Source organism: Sinohyriopsis cumingii, chromosome 3 (genome assembly GCF_028554795.1).
Source record: "Sinohyriopsis cumingii isolate HCF-2022 chromosome 3, ASM2855479v2, whole genome shotgun sequence".
NCBI lineage: Eukaryota > Metazoa > Mollusca > Bivalvia > Unionida > Unionidae > Sinohyriopsis > Sinohyriopsis cumingii.
In genome coordinates, this window is record NC_142963.1 from 109477135 (window position 1) to 109498616 (window position 21482).

At 35.0% G+C, this 21482-nt stretch overlaps 1 protein-coding gene across 1 annotated transcript in view; it reads right to left on the reverse strand.

The window, feature by feature from the left end:
* LOC149803557 (eukaryotic peptide chain release factor GTP-binding subunit ERF3A-like) overlaps positions 1–21482 on the reverse strand; it is a 67806-nt gene that overhangs the window by 7374 nt on the left and 38950 nt on the right. The window contains exons 10-15 of the mRNA XM_089953289.1: positions 18802–18948; positions 15950–16043; positions 13375–13455; positions 11378–11479; positions 2611–2682; positions 203–464 (exon numbers count right to left, since the gene is read on the reverse strand). Of these exons, the coding sequence (XP_089809415.1) occupies positions 203–464; positions 2611–2682; positions 11378–11479; positions 13375–13455; positions 15950–16043; positions 18802–18948 (758 nt within the window). The remainder of the gene's footprint in view (positions 1–202; positions 465–2610; positions 2683–11377; positions 11480–13374; positions 13456–15949; positions 16044–18801; positions 18949–21482) is intronic.

Genomic DNA, 21482 nt, shown 5'->3' on the forward strand with positions numbered 1-21482 from the left:
AAAGAAATGCAAGCCTATTTAAAATTTTACTTCTTGGCAACTGACCTTTCACTAGCCCAGAAAACATTTTAATAAGGAATTATTTTTTAAATTTGCTATGCAGTTATCTTCACTGGCAAGATGGATATAATGTTTCTTTCTTCATTCTCTCCATTTTTTGACAGCAGAAAAATGTAATAAATGTAATTACTTAGACACATACCTTCATCCCTCAATGTAAATCTTCCCATTTGTGGAAACTCTTTGAAGGTTTCCATACAGATTACTCCTCCATTGACTTCAAGGCGTGCAATTCCTATCTGGTCTTGTTTTATAAACTTGGGATTTAATTTAGTTTTTTCTCCAGTCTTCTTGTCAATGATACAAATAAGTGCTTTGATTGTAACCTCCTCCGCACAGCTGTGGATGTGCATCACAGCGCTGTACCCAGCACAGATAATTGATTTGTGTTCCAAGATCACAATCTGCAAAAAGAAAGGTATGGATTTATTAGGTGTGAGAGTATTTAAACTTAAACAGATTTTGCCAGATCACTTTGGCACTTTAATGTACCCTACATCCATGACTTACAATACTGAACAACCTATTTGGCATTAACTCTAAAAACTAAAAGAATGACCTTACTCTATGGCATGGACAGAATATATATATATATATATATATATATATATATATATATATATATATATATATATATGGACATTAAAACAACAAGAAAGAATAGAGGCATACTGATCTCTCCCCATCCACCAATCTCAATGGAATCAGTCCCATTTTTTCAAAATGTAACATTTTTTAATAAATTGCATTTTAGATATACTATAAAGATCCACCTTAGGTGACATAAAGCATTACTTTAAGCTAACAATAAATGCCAAGAAGAAATGTCCTATGTAACCAGTGTAATCATTACATCGCTCACCTCTGCTTTAGTTAGTCACTATGAACATTATCATGCAAAAAACCAACCAACAGACTAAAGTGATACTGACCCCTTTCCTAACCAGATTTGTTGGCAATTTGTTATCTTTACAGTAGAACTTTTAATCAACTTAAAATATGAACTCTGAATTGGCATTATATAACCAGTATTGTGCTGACAGCTCTTCCAACATATAAAACGTGAAACTTCTCTTGCTAAATAATAAAGACTTGTGCAACCAGTGTTCCAACATGTACTTGCTAATTTGGTTTCCAACCTGATCTGTGGCTGTGGTCTCAAATTCAAAGTTGACATTTTTATAAATATTGTTGAAAAGGATTCCAAATTTTGTTACAAGTTTAATAACTAGACCCCATCAAATGAGAATCATGCTCTAATGGCCAAAAGAATTTCCAAGAATCCAAAATAAAATAATCCAGTCCTAACACTAACCTCTTAATGCTGAATGCCTAGTGAGGCAGCTGTTAGTACCATTTTTGTAAGTCATTGATATGACTCGGCCAGGGTTCGAACCCACGACCTCCTGTTTCCGAGGCGGACTCTCTAACCACTAGGCCACCGGAGTGGTCAAGACAAAGTGTATGAATATGGATAAGACAGTGTATGCATATGGATAAGACAAAGTGTATGCATATGGATAAGACAAAGTGTATGCATAGGGATAAGAAAGTGTATGCATATGGATAAGACAAAGTGTATGCATATGGATAAGACAGAATGTATGCATATGGATAAGACGGTGTATGCATATTGATAAGACAAAGTGCATGCATATGGATAAGACAGAATGTATGCATATGGATAAGACGGTGTATGCATATGGACAAGACAAAGTGTATGCATATGGATAAGATACCAGTCTTATTACAAAAAAAGATGGACAAATCTTGTCGATATTATCCTCAACAATAAATCATTTTTATCTCAACTCTCACATCGAAAAATATTTAATGATTTTATATGATAATTTTAGGGTTTTTTTTAAAAACTCTGGTCCAAAGTCGTGGTTTTTACAGTTAAAGTTAGAAGAACTACTTTGATTCTGCATTCTTCTAGGCAGGTTGAGTCCCACATTTCCTCTTTGCCAAGCCACTATCGAAACACTGTTCTATCCAACAACTGTCTTTTCTCATGTTCAATCTTTTTTTTTCATTCTCTCAGATGAACCATCACTTTTCTTAACAAGCTATAATTAATTGTTCAGATTACACTTCAAGACAAAGGACTGGACAAAAAAAAAAACAAGACAAAGGGCAGGAAGAAAAAAACTAAGATAAAAATCAGCTTGCAGAATACTTAACCTTCGTGTCTCAACTGTTGCACTGAGTAGTATCTTGCTGTATTACAGTTGTCTTTAACTTGAGCTTACTATGCACATGCTGGTATGATGAAACAACTGAATTTATATATAGTCATTACCTTCCTTGTCATCACTATTACAACAAAAGTGCTAACACTAACTACATACACGTAGTTCCTTTACCCAACATATGGTTATTTACTTTGTACATGCAAAGTATACATTACACATTGTAAAAACAATATAACTACTGACTATATAACTACTGACTAGATAACTATTGATTTTATAAGTTTCTCTTATAACATGAAACTTCATTTAAAACTCGCTGCATTTTGAAGATGCAAGAAACAAAAAGAAAACTCACCTGAGCATCAAAAACCTTCCCTGTGTGACAAACATTATCAACTGGGCACAGCACAAAACCTGATGATACATCCTGAAAATAAATTCAGATAAATGTTAATGTCAGAGCCAATTTATATGTAAAAAATGTAAACTTAAAACCCATGAATAAAACCAATACAACAGACAAAGTACCACAACTAATGTTCTTAAATCTTCCAATAATGACTGTTCCCATTTTTACTTCATTTTAAAAGCCATTTAGAGCGGTTCATGTTGACAATTATTTTATATCTTCCATACCTAAAAACCTTATACAAAAAGTCATTGTTCTTATAAAATTGCATTATTTATTCATTATTCCCTTTCAAAGTGTAAATCTAGAGATATGCCCTGCTGCTCCACTTCAATGTCACCATTTATCTTTTAACAGAATCTTTCACGTTTCATTTTATGTGTGCTACTCTTCTTTTTGGTTGATCGCTAAAACAAAATTTGAATGACACTGTGTTTTTGCAATTAATACTTCCATACCCTCTAAGATGGGACGAGTTTATTCCAATGTTCTACTTCACTTTCATTTTCCCTCTAATTATTGTCGGTATATGTCTAGATCCAGTTTCAATGTTTAGAAGGATTTGTGATTATTTAATTGCTTGTAATGTCCTGGGAAGAAAATTCAGAATAAGCAATCTTGCCAAGCTTTTTATCATAACTTCCCAGTTGACACATAGTATTAGCAGACTTCCATTTTCTACATTTTTCATCCAACAGAAATTTACGAAAGTAACAACTTCTTTCTTGCTCTTTTTGATTACAATTTGTAACAATATTTTGCAGAAGAAAAAAAGCAACATACTTTAAATGACTTTTTAATCAATACTACACTTCCATGATAGTCAACAGCCAGTTCATTCTGGTATGCAAAATATATCAAGAAACTGTGCTTAGTGAAAGGGAAATACTGCATTGTACAATCTGACACTATAATTCTAATTTAGCACTAAATCTCAGCAATTTTGGTGGGAATTTATTTCACTGGATAAGGATGCTTTCAGGTGGCTGAGTGTCTAAAGCACTTGCCTTTACAGATCACTTGCACATATTATCTCTGTCAATGCAAGTTCGAGTCTCAGGCCAACGTCGGTATGTAAGAAAGCTTGCAAGCAACTTCTCATCGGTCAGAGGTTTTTACTGGGGTTCTTCTCCATGAAATATAATGGCTGGCATGTACAAACCTTCACATGGTAAATGAATATACTAAACCTGAAAAAGCTACTTAAGATTTTCTCCATATTGTAAAATTTTAAAGAGAGATTGTGAAAAGAAAAATTTCATACTGAATTACTATGCTTAAAAGGGAAAGAGTTAGGTCAAAATATCATCCGAATTTGTGAGAATTTGTTAAATTTTCTCTCTGGCAGACCTGGGGAAGCACTCTTCTGGATGACATAATAGGCAACTAATGAAGGCAGAAGCTGCAGGGGCTGAGATTATCATCCTGGACTCGTGTCAAAGAGGGTGCAAGATTGAATGCTATCATCGGATCAGCCTAGGTCAGCTACAGTAGTGGGTCCATGGGCAATGCGCTTAACTCCAACTGCCTTGGCACTGGTAACCTACTTGTGTTGCTGTGCCATTAAACACCAAACAAAACCTGACACAAATTTTGAAGTTTTCCAAATCAGATAGCATCTGAATTTTACAGTATTGCTAACGTATATGATGTGCCTAAATGCAGATCAAAAGCTTTGTTACTCTACTTATTGTTATTCTACTTATATGAAGCATACCCCCCCTCCCCGGATCTAAAAAGGTCATGGTAATACCCCCCCCCCCCAGTATTTTCCATGTTTCAAAGGTATTCCACCAAAAATGCTGGAGGAAAATCACTGAAATGGTCTTATTCAGTACTGATTTTTTTTCATTTTTTTTCATCATTCCTTATCAAAAGATACAAGTGGCAATAATACTTTTTCAAAGGTAACAGAATGCATGATTAATTACATGTACCAATCTAAATTATACCAACAGTAATAAAACTCAGTAATTATTGTAAATATAGGAAATTTACAAGAAATTTTCAAATTTTGCTAGGCTTATGTTTCTTCTTCCCTCATGTGCTCCTTAAATTCCTTGGTTGAAATTTGATTATTAAAGGGCAGGATCTGTGTATTTGAAGGTCTTTTAAAAAGGATGCAACAACCAGTAAGTAGCTTTTAGTGTACTGTTTTGATTTTGTCCTTTTAAGAATGTAGTACTGCTAAAATGGCAGCAGTGTTAACTTGTCATTTGATTTTCAGATTTAATTTTGAGCAATAAAGTATAATAAGGTAATTATTTTAATTGACAACTTCTGAAACCTGTCAGAACTATTTGCAAAATAAATCTTTCTGGTAGACTGGGGATTCATCACATTGCTATCAGATGTTAAGTATGGTAACTTCTTGGATATGTGGATAATAATCAGCACATCATTTAGTATAAAAAAAGAATGACCCTGATAATGACAGCAAAGACAGTTCATGTTGGAAAAGGAAAGTCACTTCAGCCATACCCACTCAATGGCATGTCAAAACATTGTCCAGTGAGTGTAATCAGTGCTCTGAGCAATTCAACTTCTGTAAACAAAGACCTTCACAATAAACAGTCTTAGCTCTGGGCACAGGTGTATTGCCTTTTATGATCATAAAAATATTGAAATTAAACTAAGCACACAAGTACAGATTGGTGAGAAAAAGGCCAGGCACTTGTAAAGAATGACCTAGTGTGGGAAGGAAAAAATTGCCCAGCACGTGGGGAAAGAACAGCATGGCAAGGTGCAACTGTAAAATGATCCAGGGAAAAACAAATTTTTATAGCTGGTTTCAAACAGCATCATGAATAGTACCTCCTACTACATTTAGAAATGTCTAAAAGCAAATGGTTTCACAGTTGAGCAAGAGTTCCTTTTACAGAAGCTCTAATAATGTCATAGTCCTATTTTCTGTTAATGCAGATAGTGTAGATTCGACTTACTTCAAAAAGGTCAAGACCATCTTAATGTTAAAATTGCTGCCATGTTATCATTTGGATTCATGGTTTACACATCTTTAGATAGTAATTTTCTCAGGAACTTTAAGAACTTCCAAAAGAATTCCTGGAGTTCTTTATCACTGCACATACACGCACGCACGTGCACACGCATGCACACACACACACACACACACACAATTTTATATAAAAAAATGCACTGATGCTCTACTGGCCAAAACAAACTTCCAGGAATCCAAGATAAAACCATTTCTGCATTTTTAATTGGTGACCATATTACATTCTTATATTTGAGTTAACAAGTTCACAAAATAACTATTATTCAGAACAAAACTCTTTAACATGACCTTTGGCTTTGAACTTGTTATCATGGATAAAGGATTGACGAATTGTCTCTGACAATATCAAGATATAACCACATGCCATGTTTGCTTTAATCTGAAAGTATTAATTTTGGGGAAAAAAAAGAACCCCAATGCATTCTTCTGATACATCCACAAACAGAGTCAAAAGATACAAATCCATTCATACTCGTTTATGTTATCATGTTTACAAATCTGAACAGCTAAAACCAATTCACGACCTTTGATCTTAAACTCCATGTCAGAGTAATGACTACCAACTTGTTCACTGGAACACAAGTAAAAATGTTAACTTGTTTATGTTCAAGTCCCTGTGTGTTTATAATCTCAGGTATGGTATGGTTTTTAAAACTCCTTCACAAAAATGCAGTATTATTAGTGGTCAAATGTACAAAATATTCATTCAGAAGTAACTGAATATTGCAAGAAGAGCTTTAATAACAAGCCAATGTCAATACCACTATTAATGCACAAGCAGTGACAGAAGACCATCATTTTCAATAGAACAGTTACATATTGCTATAGTGTTTCTGTGATAATCCAATACCAATATGACGATTTAGGAGATGAGTCCATCGAAAGGACTGATGCTCTACTAAATGAAAAGAAATACTGGGAAGTCATAATAAGACCATTTCTTCCTTTTAACTAGCGTGTTGAAACTATTTTTTGATATGCTTCAGCAATAAAATAAAACTGAAATTAGCTCTTGTGGTGGACATATTGGATTAATTTTGACGTTTTCATTCAGGACCAACAAGGCATCATGCAGACAAGATTTTGGTCTTCCATAAAAAAAAAAGCTGAAAATTTTGTACGGGGGTTTGGGGGTCCTCCCCTGATGGGATCTTGAGGAGCAGTGCCCCTAATCCAGTTGGCTGAAGGACCCCGACCAAAAATGCATTTTACACTCATAAAAACTGCTCCTTGTGCAATTTATGATCATAAAACAAACCAAAATAATCATTTGAAAAACTAATAAACTTACCAAAAATGTTCAACTTTACTTCAGTAATTTTAAAACAAATATATTGTCACAGGAATTTGTACTCCAATACTATTGATGCTGAAGTTATTTCATGTGCATATCAGTGTTAACATCGTAATTACAGACCTGTTTACACATTCATTTTCTTGTCAGTATTTTAAGCAATGCCTGTCAGTATTTTTAGAAGGCAGTCAATATTTTCATTCAGTGTTTCTAGCATCTTAACACAGCACACATCACCTATGAAACAGGACACAAATAGTAGACACTATAAATACACTATAATTACCATTATATAGTATTGCACAACATACTGACGATACAATATTCTACAAATAACTCCTGGTTTGTAAAGACACCCAATATTCAGGTAACTCTTGTGTTCTAGGCAAAATCTGCAGATATTGACCATTGACTTAAACATGTTTATATTATAGTGATAAAAACCACAAAGGAATACCTCCACACACCCAAATTCTTTGTTATTTACCTCTGTCACTTTCTCTAGAAAATGTTTTCTCAGCTTCATACATATCCAGAACATTTCAAAAAAAGCCAAATCTCTACATTTTACATGGTTAAGGAAGACTTAATACAAAACATTATGATAGAAATTTTTACCACCACCCATCCTCTCAGAAAATAATAAGTTCATCTAGATAGGTGAAGGCAATTGTATTTATTTCATAAAATCTGGTATCAGCTTTGTTAACATATACAGTAACAGATTGCTTCTAAATACCGTGTGCAATTTTGGAATGTGGGAACATATTTTTCATTGCTGCTGTTAACTTGTAAGTTCTACAATGTAAGACATAGCTTATATTGTTTTTGTTTTAGTGTTTTTCTGATGCCCACAACATAAATATCAGCATCAAGGTCTTACATGTAGGACTATTAACTTGTCAGCTGTGCTCAATGACAAATTCATATTTACGATCAACTCACATAGAATCGCCTCAGCATGTGTTATTTGCCTTTGAAATATGTGTGGATCACTGACTTGCTTTTCCCTTCATCAATGAGAAAACATTTCTATTTCCCTTCACTAATGATTTCAATTTTGCACGATTTTCTGATTCCATGTGCTGTAAACCGTCATTCCTTCCACCATGTGCACAGGAAAGGTTTAAGGCATGGCCAGAGTATTACAGACTGGTAGAAAATGCTGCTCCATTTTCATCATCAGTTTCATGCTGAAACTTTCTCATCAGCGACAATTTTCTTTGTTCAAAAAACCAGATGTTGAGAATGTAAAAATCAGTGATGTGGCACAGACTGGACATGGATGCAGAGTGAAGAGACAATACGGCGAAACAAAATGGGATAAAAACACTTCAAAATTAATTTTAAAAATATTTCATCCTCAAATCGTATTTTCAGATCAATGATCATATGACCGTACTGATGGAGGTTATTCCGTACAAATACGGTAAATTACGGATGGGTAAACAGGTCTGTAATTAAGTCATAATAATTTGTCAATTTTTGCAGCAAATGTACTATACTTCTCTCTTTTCATAACAAATCTGTAAAATAAACACCCAAGTATATAAACTATATACAAATAATCACATACATTCACTTGTCTTTTTCTCCAGTGGACACAACCTGTTGATATGCCAGTCCAGCTTTTTTTGTGCTTTGGCAAAGATTTCTTATGCCTTCCTTTTTGTTACCACTAACTTTTTTGGCTTAATGTGCAATCGTTTCTTTTCATTCTCAATGACAACCTTTTTTCTTTCAAGCTGGTGCTTGTATTGGCAACATGCAGTGTGCATGTTCTGACAGAGGGCTACATCTGTTCTCTCATGCAATAAATCTTCCTTCTTAAAGTAATTAACTGCACTTTGTCCAGATGCCTTCTGAGCTTCAATTTTTCCGTATGCAGCATTTACGGTAGGTGCTGTTCCAAACTCTTCCAACCACGATTACCATAATTCAGATCTTTTTTGCAGAGGTCACAAAATGCCAGTCCTCATGCATTCAGTTTTCTTATAAATCGAAAAACTAAATTTCCATCAACTTTCTGCTCCAGCCATTCCCATTTCCATATATTTTTAAACCTTTATCTACACTTTTTGTGTCATGGCCTCCCTCAACAACTCTGGACAACATGTTTTGCAAACATGCTTCTTCTTTCCATTGCCATCAGTTTCCATTACACAAAGATTCATTAGATAAATTTAAACCTTTGACCAATCAGAATACTTTTTATGAGAGTCGTGTGCTAACTAATATGGAACAAATAATTTAAATGGGTTGTTGCGAAATGAGACCAGACAGACTGTTTTAAAAATTCAGATCGGAGATGATATAAAAAACAGACTATATCTAGTAAAATCTGATTCAAGTCGGCAGAAAAGTGGACTTCAGCTTTAAAACAGAAAAATCATGTCTGATCATAACAAGATTTTCCATTGTGGTCATATTGGCTATCAGAATGGCACCATTTTTATTTAGTACCAACCAGACATCATAAAAAGTCTTTTGATGAAAGCACATTTTGATATGACCAGCCATAAAGAAGCAGTTTTCAAGATGGCCATTGTGGCAGTTTAGAAACTGGATTGGCACCATTCATTTACAACCAACAAAACATCATAAGAAGTATTTCATTGAAAACTCCAGGCCAATATGACCATTCATTTAGGAGAAATAGTGATATGAAGATTTTCATGGTGGCCACTGTGTCTGGCATATTAAATGTCTGAATGGCACCATTAGGACCAGCTAGACATCGTAAGAATTTGTGCAGTGAAATGATCGTCCATTCTGGAGAAGTGACTATATTTTCAATATGGCCTCTGTAGTGGCCATAATGGACATCTGATAGTTTCATTTTGGACCAATTATGCACAACCAGTCTTCTGGTGAAAACTTCATGGCAATATTACTCTTCACTCGCGAGGATTAGCAATAACAAGATTTTCAAGATGGCTACTGGACATAAGATTGTCACTATGTAATGTGTCCTTAATGATCTCGAGTTCAGTTTCAGAAACTATATTTTCAAACACCATGGTCTACAATGAATTCATGCTACATATCAGCTTGACGTAATCTTTCTCTCTCTCAATTCATGTGGTGGTGGTTATTGCTGAACTGAATATTCAGATATTTACTGCATCATTTCTGTATGAGTGTGTTCACTTTTTATGTGCATAGCATGTCACTCAAACTTTGAGATAGCCCCCCCCCCCCCCCCCCATGTAGTATCACTTAGAGACCATACTATGCACATACAAATTACATGCGTCTCTGTAAAGTTGGCTACCCAACAGGAGCCAAGTTTTTTTTCTTTATCAATATTCACAAAACACAAGAGATTAAATCTTGGCAACAACAAGAGTCTCTGAAGCTTGACATACTTAATAATAAGATCTGCCAAAAGAGGATTTGAGCCAAAGGACTGACCTTTTGGAGAATTCAAAAATGTCTGAAGGGTAGTCTAACAACCTTCGACTGCTGAGACTGAACAAGATCTTTCATCATAAAGGAAGAGTAGACAATCTGCTACTTCTGCAAGAAAGAGGGAGCTAGGCTGTCATAGGCCTAGATGCATAATGTCTCATGGCCTTGACAATGGAGTCAGTAACCTTGCTAGAAAACTTTGCCCGGCATAATGATCATAGGTAATTGGGAAGGTGGAGAGGACTAATATGAAACAAGAGTACCATAGTGTTACGAAAACGATTTCTTCCACATAGGTAATATCGTGGGTTGGTTGATCAGATGGTCAAGAAGATCGTTGAACCAAGATCTTTGAGGTCACAGAGGTGATATCTGGATAATCTGAGCTTTGGATGTCTCAACCTTGTAAAGTACCTGTGCAATGAACCTGAAAGGGAGGGAATGCATAAAATAGACAGTTGATCTTACCTCAGGCTGAAGGAGTCCACTGCAAAGTTTCTTGTCTAAGGTTGGGAAAACGTACATGGAGGTTTGATGGGTTTCACTACAAACAAGTCCACTAGAGGTTTCTCCAACAGAATGAGCACAACCTCTGCAACTGTTAGGACTACCTTGCCTGTTGTGGACAAACTGTCCATATTTCCTTTCTTGGAATGTGACAAATGAGTATAATTCCCTTCCAACTCTGCCCAGCACAGAAGGTTCCAGTATAGCACACCTCCTTGTTGTCTGAGGAGACCATAATGCATGGTCAATACAGAGATTTAAAGTTGATTAAGATTTGTACACTGTGTGAGGTAGCTGTTACAGAATCATGGTGTCAAGTAGACAACCAAGACAATGCATTTAATGAAGAGCATCATAATAGTTATGTTGCTTTGCAAAGAACTAACAAGTCAAACCAAATCTGGTCTGATAGTAAGATTATTTTTTTCTTGTGGTCCTAACAAATAAATCGGTACATTTCAGTTTGCTTTAGTAATGCTGCTTACCTCTTCCTCTATTCCTGAAACCTTGATTTTGACATTTTCTCCTGGATTTGCAGAGTCAGTTTCCTCATCATCAGACCATAAAGTCATTACTTTCACAGGCATCTGACAAATATATTTAAAATTATATTTGGCACATAGCAAATGCACATATTCTTTTAACTTTCAAACTGTAAATAAAAAAATAACTTAAGAAATTTCAACAAATAAATTGTGTGAAAAGTGCAAGTTTTACAAATGTGCATGTTTAATTTTTGCCATTTTACAATTGTCCAACAATCTGTGGTCCAATTTGCATGGTAAAAGTTTCACAATTAGTGATGAGGTCAACAAAATCACAGAACTGAAACCATACTGACATTTTCCCCATGTCTTTCAGTTAGGATTTTGGGAAAAAATCTGATATATAGTAAATTTGTATATAAATGACAGTTCGGTATAGTTTTTTTCCCCTTCTGAAAGTAAAGGAAAAAACATATTTTAATATTGTATTTTGTACATATTACATGCACATACAATTTTATTTCTTCCTTTCATTATTAATTCAGTAGAGAATGTCTTTACATTTTTATTTCCTAAACAGTAAATGCTAATGCAAATGAAAGCTCATATTTTTTCCTTGAACAACAAGAGTCACTTTTCTTGTAAAGCCTGCCTTTGAGCTAGCAGGAAAGTAAAAACAAACTTTGTCACTGAGCAAGATCTAGCATGGACAAACAAACAAACATGCACATTGACATTAAAGTGATTGCGATGCAATGAATATATGGAGTAACTTGGTTTAGCAGCTCTATATAATGAACACCTGTTTATAACATATTTATGAGTTCCTTTTCTGAACTTCTTTATGATTTACAACTTCAATATATAACAAACATTTCCACAAATCATATCATCCCTTAAGTACCTTTAATACATATATTTATGACAATGCCACATAAAACTGTCAATATTTATGCATTTATATATTTATCTATATTGCATGTGGAGGCCATGTGCCTGACAAATACCAAGCTCAAGGTTACAGTGCACAGAAAATTCAAGTTTTTCATTGACAACTGCCTACAGTGTGTGTGTGTGTGTAAAATGCTCATAAGCTTAATGAAGTATAAAAATTGCTTGAAATAACTTTTTACTTGCCCTCTGGGGTCAATTAGGTCTGGTTTTCAAAACTATTTTTAAAAAAATGAAGATAAATTGTTGCTCAGATCTGCATCATTATCATTCAGAATCAAATAATTGTTCGGAATGAAAACCTGCAAGAGCAGTAGGCTATGACAAGGTACTGATATGGTTCTATAGTGCCAAGTCTGAGGTCAGATGAATACCATTTTCATTCAAAACCAGCTACATACTGCTACATCATTTAAAGAAAAAAACCCAAGACATATAAAAATTTTTGTTACAGCCATCAAATTAACGATTTTGGCAGTTGAAGTAGCACTGTTTCAATATAGAAACAAATATAGACGGCAAGAAACAATAATTTTAACGAAATTATGGTAGCCATTCGTTTAGGAGAAGCTGTAAGGAGATTTGTCTTATTCTGGGATGTTACATTGGCATCATTTTCATTTAGGCCAAATTACATACAGGAAGAAGTGTTTTCATTTAAAAACCCCATATCCTTTAAAGATGTTCAGTGGTAACAAAACTGCTGGAGGCATGATCAGCACCAATTTTTTTAGAAGCAATTTTAAAACAAGTCTTTTAGTGAATCCTAAATCGAGTGCCAATACTGAGATAAATAACTTTATTATTGATAATATAAAATACTGACATTGAGATTAGCCTTGGGTATGGACAGACATACATATGGGCATAAGGATGGACATGCATGCCAATGTGATTGCTATGTCCAACTTTCACCAAGGCAGGTTCAACGTAAATATTATTTAAAATTGCATTTGATGTCACAAAAATAAAACAAATTTCAACAACCGTGTCAAAAACTTCAAAATGAGACAGGGTTACAAGACTTAGTAGGAAAAAAGGCTTACTCTGTTGGGCATGAGGAGCAGTGTCTGGTTCCGACTTACTACACCAGACTCAACCTTTCCTAATAAAATAGAACCCATATCCTGAAACATAAAGAACATAGTGATAGAACAAAGCACAATATTACTTGCTAAACCAATACAATACTGTAGAAAGCTGCCTTATTCTCTTCAAAGAAAGTTGAAAAATTGTCATAGTATTGACCCAGAGATTTTGTTTCCCAAATGACTGGATTGAAAACCTTTTCTTCTTTATAGGTAACCAGCATGTTCTTAAACTGCATGTCGCAATAATTTTATTTGAAAATCACACCTATGTAGCTTTCAATAATCAACATTCTGTTCATCAACATCCTCTGAACTGTAATTAAGCAGTGATGTTCCAATAAAATTTCTATTAACTCTGGCAGAGGGTTGTGCTTTTCTATCTAGCTGTAGATGAATTCGCTCTTGTCATATAAAATCCATTTATTTCCAAGAGGGCCTAAGACATACAGCTATGTGGATGCAGCCATTTAGTATTTGGTAATTTAGTCAATACCTTTTCGAAACAACTCTCAAAATTGTAAGAAACCAAGATTACATCAATTTTAGAAAATTATAAAACATAGACTTTGACATGAACTTCTTTCTAAAGCAGTCATTACTTGGCTCCTTTATGTCTGTGCTTGTTGCTATTCCTACACAAGTGCCAAACAACTCATTGTAGCTACACAGTAGTCCCCCTCTTGAAAGGCCCCCCTGACTAGCAGCCACCCGCTCCTTACAGCCAGAATCCATTGGCACCGATGAGTTTGTGTTCAAAAGTACCCCTCATGAAAGGCCACCTGGCTAAAGCGACCAGCATATTAGTGCAATAATATAAAATTTACCCCTCACAAGCGGCCACATTTTATTTTAATATGCATCCAGAACCAGTATTTTATTCATAACGTGTGTTAAGTAATCCGATTTCTGTTTTCCAATGTCAGGTTTTCGTTACTGAAAGAAGTTGTTGACTAAAGTACATGTACCACTAAGGTTAATATTATATCATTTATGCCTCAAGAGAAGCCACATTTATTCCATAAAGTCGAGAAAGACTCAAAGAGCAAGGATCCTTGCAGAAAACTGATGTCGGATCGTGAAAGATAAGGAAACAATTCTGCAGAAGTGGGAAGGTGAAATGGATGGAGAAAGGAAGATTGTTTGAGCCAGGAGATGTTTGTATCCCGATTTGAATGAAAAGAAAAGGCAACAATTTTGTAAGTTGAATTGGGATACGACAACTTTACTGCAAGTAACAGATGGTTGCACAGATTTCAAGTGCATCACAATATTAAGTGTTCTGCCCTTAGTGGAGAATCAGCTGATGTTAATAATGAAGTTGTCGAAGATTGGAACAAAACACTAACGATATATGCAGGGGATATGACAGCAAGGATAATTTTGCGACGAGACTGGTTGTTTTTTTTTTGACTGTTACCAACAAAGTGACAGATGATGTGATCTGTAACATAATTATAAAGACAGTTTTAAAATTAGATCAATGTTTATTCACAACATTCTTTTGAAAATGATGAAACAGTTTGTTTTACATTTATCTCACATTATCTCACTTCCCTGCTGCAATAGGGGTAACCTTATAAGAGAGGGACTACTGTACTACAGTCATGTCTAAAATCTCGATATTAATTTTGGTCAAGGTATGTGACCCAGAACAAATGAATGCAAAACACTTAAATTGAAAGCTGATGCAGAAATGTAAAAATAATTATTAGATTTTTAGTGTGTGTGTGTTCTTGTTTTTTTTTAACATAGCTTTAACAATTTTGCAGTCATATTGCTACGATGTCTGCAGGGTGGCAGTTTATAGTGATGTCTAGCACTGGGGCATCATGCTGCAGACATGTAGCATGATGTCCCACCCAGTCACATTATCCTGACACTAGGCCGACCAGTCCTAACACTAACCTCATAATGCTGAGCACCTAGTGAGGCAGCTGTCAGTATCATTTTTATAAGTCTTTGGTATGACTCGGTTGGGGTTCAAACCCATGACCTTCCGCATCCAAGGCGGACACTCTAACCACTACGCTAATGAAGCAGTTGCTTTCAGTATTGGCCCTTGTAAAAAAAATCCAAAAATCCACACATAATTCCAAGAAATGTATTGCATATAAATAAGACACAAATACATACATAATTCCAAAATTTACTGCAGACTCCACCAGAATAAAAAATATAACCTTCAACACTTCTGATCAAAGAGTACTACGGGGAAAAAAGCTACTTGCATTTATGGGCCAAAATTCTTTGGACTGGTGCTGGTCCTATAAATGGTATATTGTCAACACAAGTTCTGTCATTAATGATCCATTCGTATTTTTCTTTCTAGATCTTCTTAACTCTCATTATCACATGTGTCTTCTTTCTTGGGTGTTTGTACCTTTACCTCAAGCTGGTACCACATAACCACTATTGTGCTGAGGTGCTGTAAAAAGCTACCATGTACATATATTCTTCAATGGGTTATTTTAAGATCTCCGCTGCTGAAAATTCCAACAAGTCTTCACCAGTATGTAATGCAAACACTTACTTTATATCTATCTACAATTGGTACTCGGACTGGCTGGTCTTGTGCTCTGCTTATTGGTGGAAGACCGTCAAGGTAATCTATCAATGAAGGTCCTCTAGAGAAGACAATAAAAAGAATTTTTTTAAAAAAAGTCATAGACAAATATAAGCTATACTGATTTAATAAGGAAACTCAATTTATAAGAATATCTGTAAATCGAAATGGAATTGTGCTCTACAGTCTGATAAGAATTTCCAGGAATACAAGACAAGACCATTCTTCCTTTTAACTATCGATTGTTGAAACCATCTCTGACATTCTACATCAAACACAAGATCGTTAAATTATCTGCTGTCATGGATATACTGGATGTCAGATTGGTACCATTTTCATTGAGGACTAACAAGACATCATTTAGGACCAATAGGACATGAAACAAAGTCTTCAGGTGGAACACCCACGTTGATATTATGTAGGGTTTCTTTGGAGTAACAATAACAAAAGTTTTAAGATGGCTGCCTTGATGGTGATACTGGATATCAAATTGGCACCATTTCCATTTTGGACCATCTGGTCATCAGGGATCTTTTGCATAATATCAATACGAACATCCAGCAATAGCAAGACATTCATAATGGCCATTGTAGCAGCCATATTCAAAGTCAGATCAGCACCATTTTCTTTTACAACCAACAAGATATCATAAGAAGCCTTTCAGGAAAAAAAACCCATATTAATATAACCATCCATTCAGTAGTAATAGGGATACAATTTTGAAGCTGGCTGCTATGGTGGCCACAGTGGATGCACAAGAGGCATCTCTTTCATTTATGACAAATTAGACACCACAAGTCTTCTAGAGAAATATAAATTTTCTTTCAGGAAAAGTAGTGATAACAAGATTTTCAAGACAGCCGCTGTGTTGACTATATTAGATATCAGATTGGCACCATTTTAATTTGGGACCAATTGGACATCACAAGAGATATTTTAGTGAAACTCCCATATGGATACAACCATCCATTCAGACCAGATTGTCAAGATGGAAATCCTCCAAGTAGTTAGAAGTAACGACAACAAAGCGGTGATAACGGCTGGATGAAAGACATCAGATGACAAACAAAAGTCAATCCCGTGAGCTCTTCTACTCTATGGCCAGCCAAGCTAAATGTGTTTGCATACCAAGAATTATATTCAAATTATTCTCATTTCAACTCATACCAAACAGCTTAGATGGAGATACATAATCAACAACATTTATGCTGATTTAAGTGTCAAACCTGCAAACAAAATTATGATGCATTATCTACAGAATATGACTCATAAAAACTTGTAATAAAAAATTTCAAAACACAATTCTAACACTACTGATGCTGCCAATGACATAATCATGGGCAGAAATGTGAGACCATAAAGGATGCTTTTTCTCCTACAAGCATCCATGTATGTGTCTATACACACAAACACAAAAAGCTCGCGACACTCAAACATAACCAACGAATATGTACCCTGCCTCTATCAGGTTTTACTACTTTAAACATTATTTACTGTGCAGAAAATAAGATGAGACTAAAGTGATCCTCACAACAAAACGCTGGCCTCTTTTTTAAATCAAGTAGGTTTTTCCTTGCAATTTGTTCTCTTTACATGAAATTTTCATTTCTTTTAAATTTTAAAGTTTAATCAGAACTACATAGTACTGTTCTGACATACCAACCAACCAAAACCAAACTTCCTAACTACAGACATCAAATATAAAAACAAGCCCATTCTTATCAACATCAAAGGAGCGGAAATATAACAAGTTGGCGAAAACCATACATTCAAGTTACATCTGTAGCATTTAATTACAATTTAAAGAAACAAAATCAGTCTTAAAATCTGCTGATAAAGGCTATTTATTACTGTCCACCCACAGAAACCAGATCTGACTGGGTGAAAGTCACAGGCTTGGAGTAACCCTGTAGTGACAGCCAGGTGAACAAACAGTGCATTAATGAATAATGACCTTGTTTAGCCACACCAGATGTAACTTTGTGTTAACATCACTACAGCATGCAATCCACTTACCTAATTCCTATACTTCTTCATATGTAATATAAAAAGGTTAACCTATCACAATATACACTCCAAACTTTTGCCCAGGATTTAAAATAGTTTACAAGTTAAAATAGTGAAAGTTTCTGAATATCTTGCCCATGATATAATAAGCAATATTCACACAAGACTTGGAAGAAAACAAAACTAACAACCAAAAGTAACCTTAAAAATGGTCGCAACCCTTAAAAAAAAAGAAAAAAGAAAGAGTCACAACCCAAAATTTTGTAGCCCCAATAATTATATTCCACCTTTGCAATAATGATGGCATTATGAATATTGTCACAACATTAAATGTCATCAGATTGCTACTGCTCATTCAGTATGAAATATACAGTATTATTTTAGAAGAATGGAAATCTAGGGCAAATGACAAGATAGTTGTAATTTCCTTTTATGTCACAACAATAACATGACTGAATGGCCATACATTGGCATTCTTTCATTGTGTGTGCAGCAAGAAGAAATCAAACAAGTGACTGGGGTTTTGTCTGGCTGCAACTGAATTTTCTCTTCAACAGTTGCAATACTGTGCATAGAGCTAATGAAGTCCCATTGTTTTCTTCTTCTGCAGTCAATGGAAATGTATATTTTCAAGATTCATTACATGATTTTCTCAGTCCCAGAACTGTTGTTTTCATTCTGTAAGCTAGTCTCACAAGACTGAGGCTCACATACTTGCAATGGATACCAAAACATGTTGCCAAGCGCTACTGAAAAAGTATGTGAAGGGCAGTATATGGAGTTTGAGTTTGCTATTCCTATCAGTATCTTACCTGTACCATGGGCAGATTTTTTCGTCTGGAACGTCTTTGAGGAAGGCACCATTCAATCCCGATACAGGTAGAAAGTACAGGTCTGTCTTGGGATTGAAACCACACTTCTTTAGATAAGGAATAAGCTTGTCTCTGCATTCAATGTATCTGCAACACACAAGAATACCTTGAAAGCATGCATAATAACATAATTTCTATTAATGTTTAGAATATTCAAGTTTAACAACAGCAAAAAATTGTTAAACTGCTCAATAAATGAAAAACCATGTGACCAAACTAAATTTTTAGGTTTGAGAGATCTGTTCAGTTTCTGAGGGTTTCACATATGTGAAAAAATATTTTAGCAAGCACTATTTCTTTCAACCAAGTAAACCATACAATACCTGCATGAGTCTAGCTTGTGGTCAATGTTTCCCCTATTTCCTAGGACCTCAAAACAAGACATCATCAACTGAAGGGTTCTTAAATAAACAAATCTGACCAAAAAAGAATTTGTCTAATTAACTAACACTTATATTTATATCCTAATTTAACATTTGCATGGTTTTTGTTGCTTCACATTTGTATGACCCATGTGAAAGCCTTTCCAAGCCTGGCCGAGTGGTCTAAAGCGCTCTCCATTACGGATCATTGCCATCTCACCGCTGCCTGCGGTGGTTCGAGTCTCGGATTCAGCCAATGTGGGTATGTGAGAAAGCTTGCCAGTAGCTTCTCGTGGGTCAGTGGTTCTTTCCGGGATTTTCCCGGGTTCTTCTTCCACCATTAATACTGGCCGCCATGTATAGCCTATCGTGTGCTGAAATATGGCGTTAAACCTCACAACAACAACAACCTTTCCAAGCCATATGTTGGTACTTTACACTACATACCACAAAACAAAATCCAAACATCCAATACAAAGAATTAATCCCATCTCAAATTGACCTTACGCTAGATGATAGATTGCTCTGCCTATCAAATCATGTGACATGACCACCTGTTAACTTCCAATAAGCATGCAGTAATTGGCAAGGAGAAATGTTTCAGTTGAGGTGATTTGTTTATGCATGTGTCTAATCTGCATTTTTAATGTAGCTTTAACAATTTTTCAGTCTTATTGCTACGATGTCTGCAGTGTGGCAGTTTATAGTGATACCTAGCACTGGAGCATCATGTTGCAGACACATAGCATGATGTCCCACCCAGTCACATTATCCTGACACCATGCAGACCAGTCCTAACACTAACTTTTTAATGCTAAATGCCAAGCGAGGCAGCTGTTAGTTCTATTTTTTTAAGTCTTTGGTATGACTCGGCCACTGGAGTGGTCAAATGATTTCTTTATTAAAATAGATTTGTATTATTCTTAAACATGTAAAATTACAAAGTTGCATAAATTATTCAACAGTAGACAATATTTATATTTATAGTTCAAGTTCATATACCAATAACCTAAGTGTTTCATTTCAGTAAAAAAATAAAAATTAATTTTAAAGCTGCTCAAGAAAGTATTCATGTATATAATCTTGCCCTTATTAGTTCTATCTGGCTTATGTCTCTGCTGCCTTGGAAGTAAATAAATCAAAAATTTATAATAAAAAAAAATAATTGCTGTTTAGAAGTATACTGTTGTACATATTTTAAACTACTTCTGTGTTTGTCAGATGGAATTTTGATCAATGATGTCTGCTGATGGAAACATGTAAATGCATGCTTAATATATCAGATGATAATTATCTGAAACCATTGTTTTTGTATTTCATTATTACATTTGTATATCCCCATCCCTCCTTAAGCCCAGTGAAAAAGTAGGATCACTCAATTGTCTGAAAGATAAGACGAAAAATCTTTATTTGGGGGTTGGGGGAAGGAGAGACAAAACATTAATGTGTAAATTTTCAAACTTTAAAATACTGCAATCTGGGGTTCAGTGATTCCTATATAAGAAAAATTATATACATCAAAGTCCAAAAGTTAGGGGGTGAGGTGGGTGGTCCATGCCATTATTCTAAAAACGTATATTTTTACATATTTTTTCAATTTCAATTTCTTTTGTTTCTCTTCAAGCCACTGATGGGACATGCTTTTCCACACTTTTATGCAAACAAACATAATTGCCATCAATTCTTTCCATATTCAGCTAATTGTACATGCGACCACAAAAAGTCTTGATCCTAAATTTTTTGTTTCAGGTAAGGACTAATTCTAGTTCCTCCATTTAGGCGATCTAGATATTGACAGTCAGAATTATATAATTCTAGTTCCTCCATTTAGACGATCTAGATATTGACAGTCAGAATTACAAGGCTCCCACCGACTTCCTTTAACCCTTATCGATCAATCAACAAATCATTGCAATATTTGTAAATACTTATCATAATTTATTATTGCCACAAGCAGCTTGCCAGAGGAAAATGGAGGACGAAAACAATGCCTGGAGGTGTGTCTGATTTACGCTCACTGATTGGTTAATTGATCAGCATGATTGACAAGCAGCGATAGGTCAATTACTAAACACTTTTATATGAAAATACTGGAATCCTGATGTTAAGAAAAAATTAGAGAGGGTCTATTCTAAGAAACTAATCCATGTTATCATAAAGTCTTGTGAATACTGATGATGAATACTCTTATTAAGTGGCTAATTACCTGGTCTGACAAATATCTCCTGAACAAACTCTCCATAATCAAAGAAATAACCA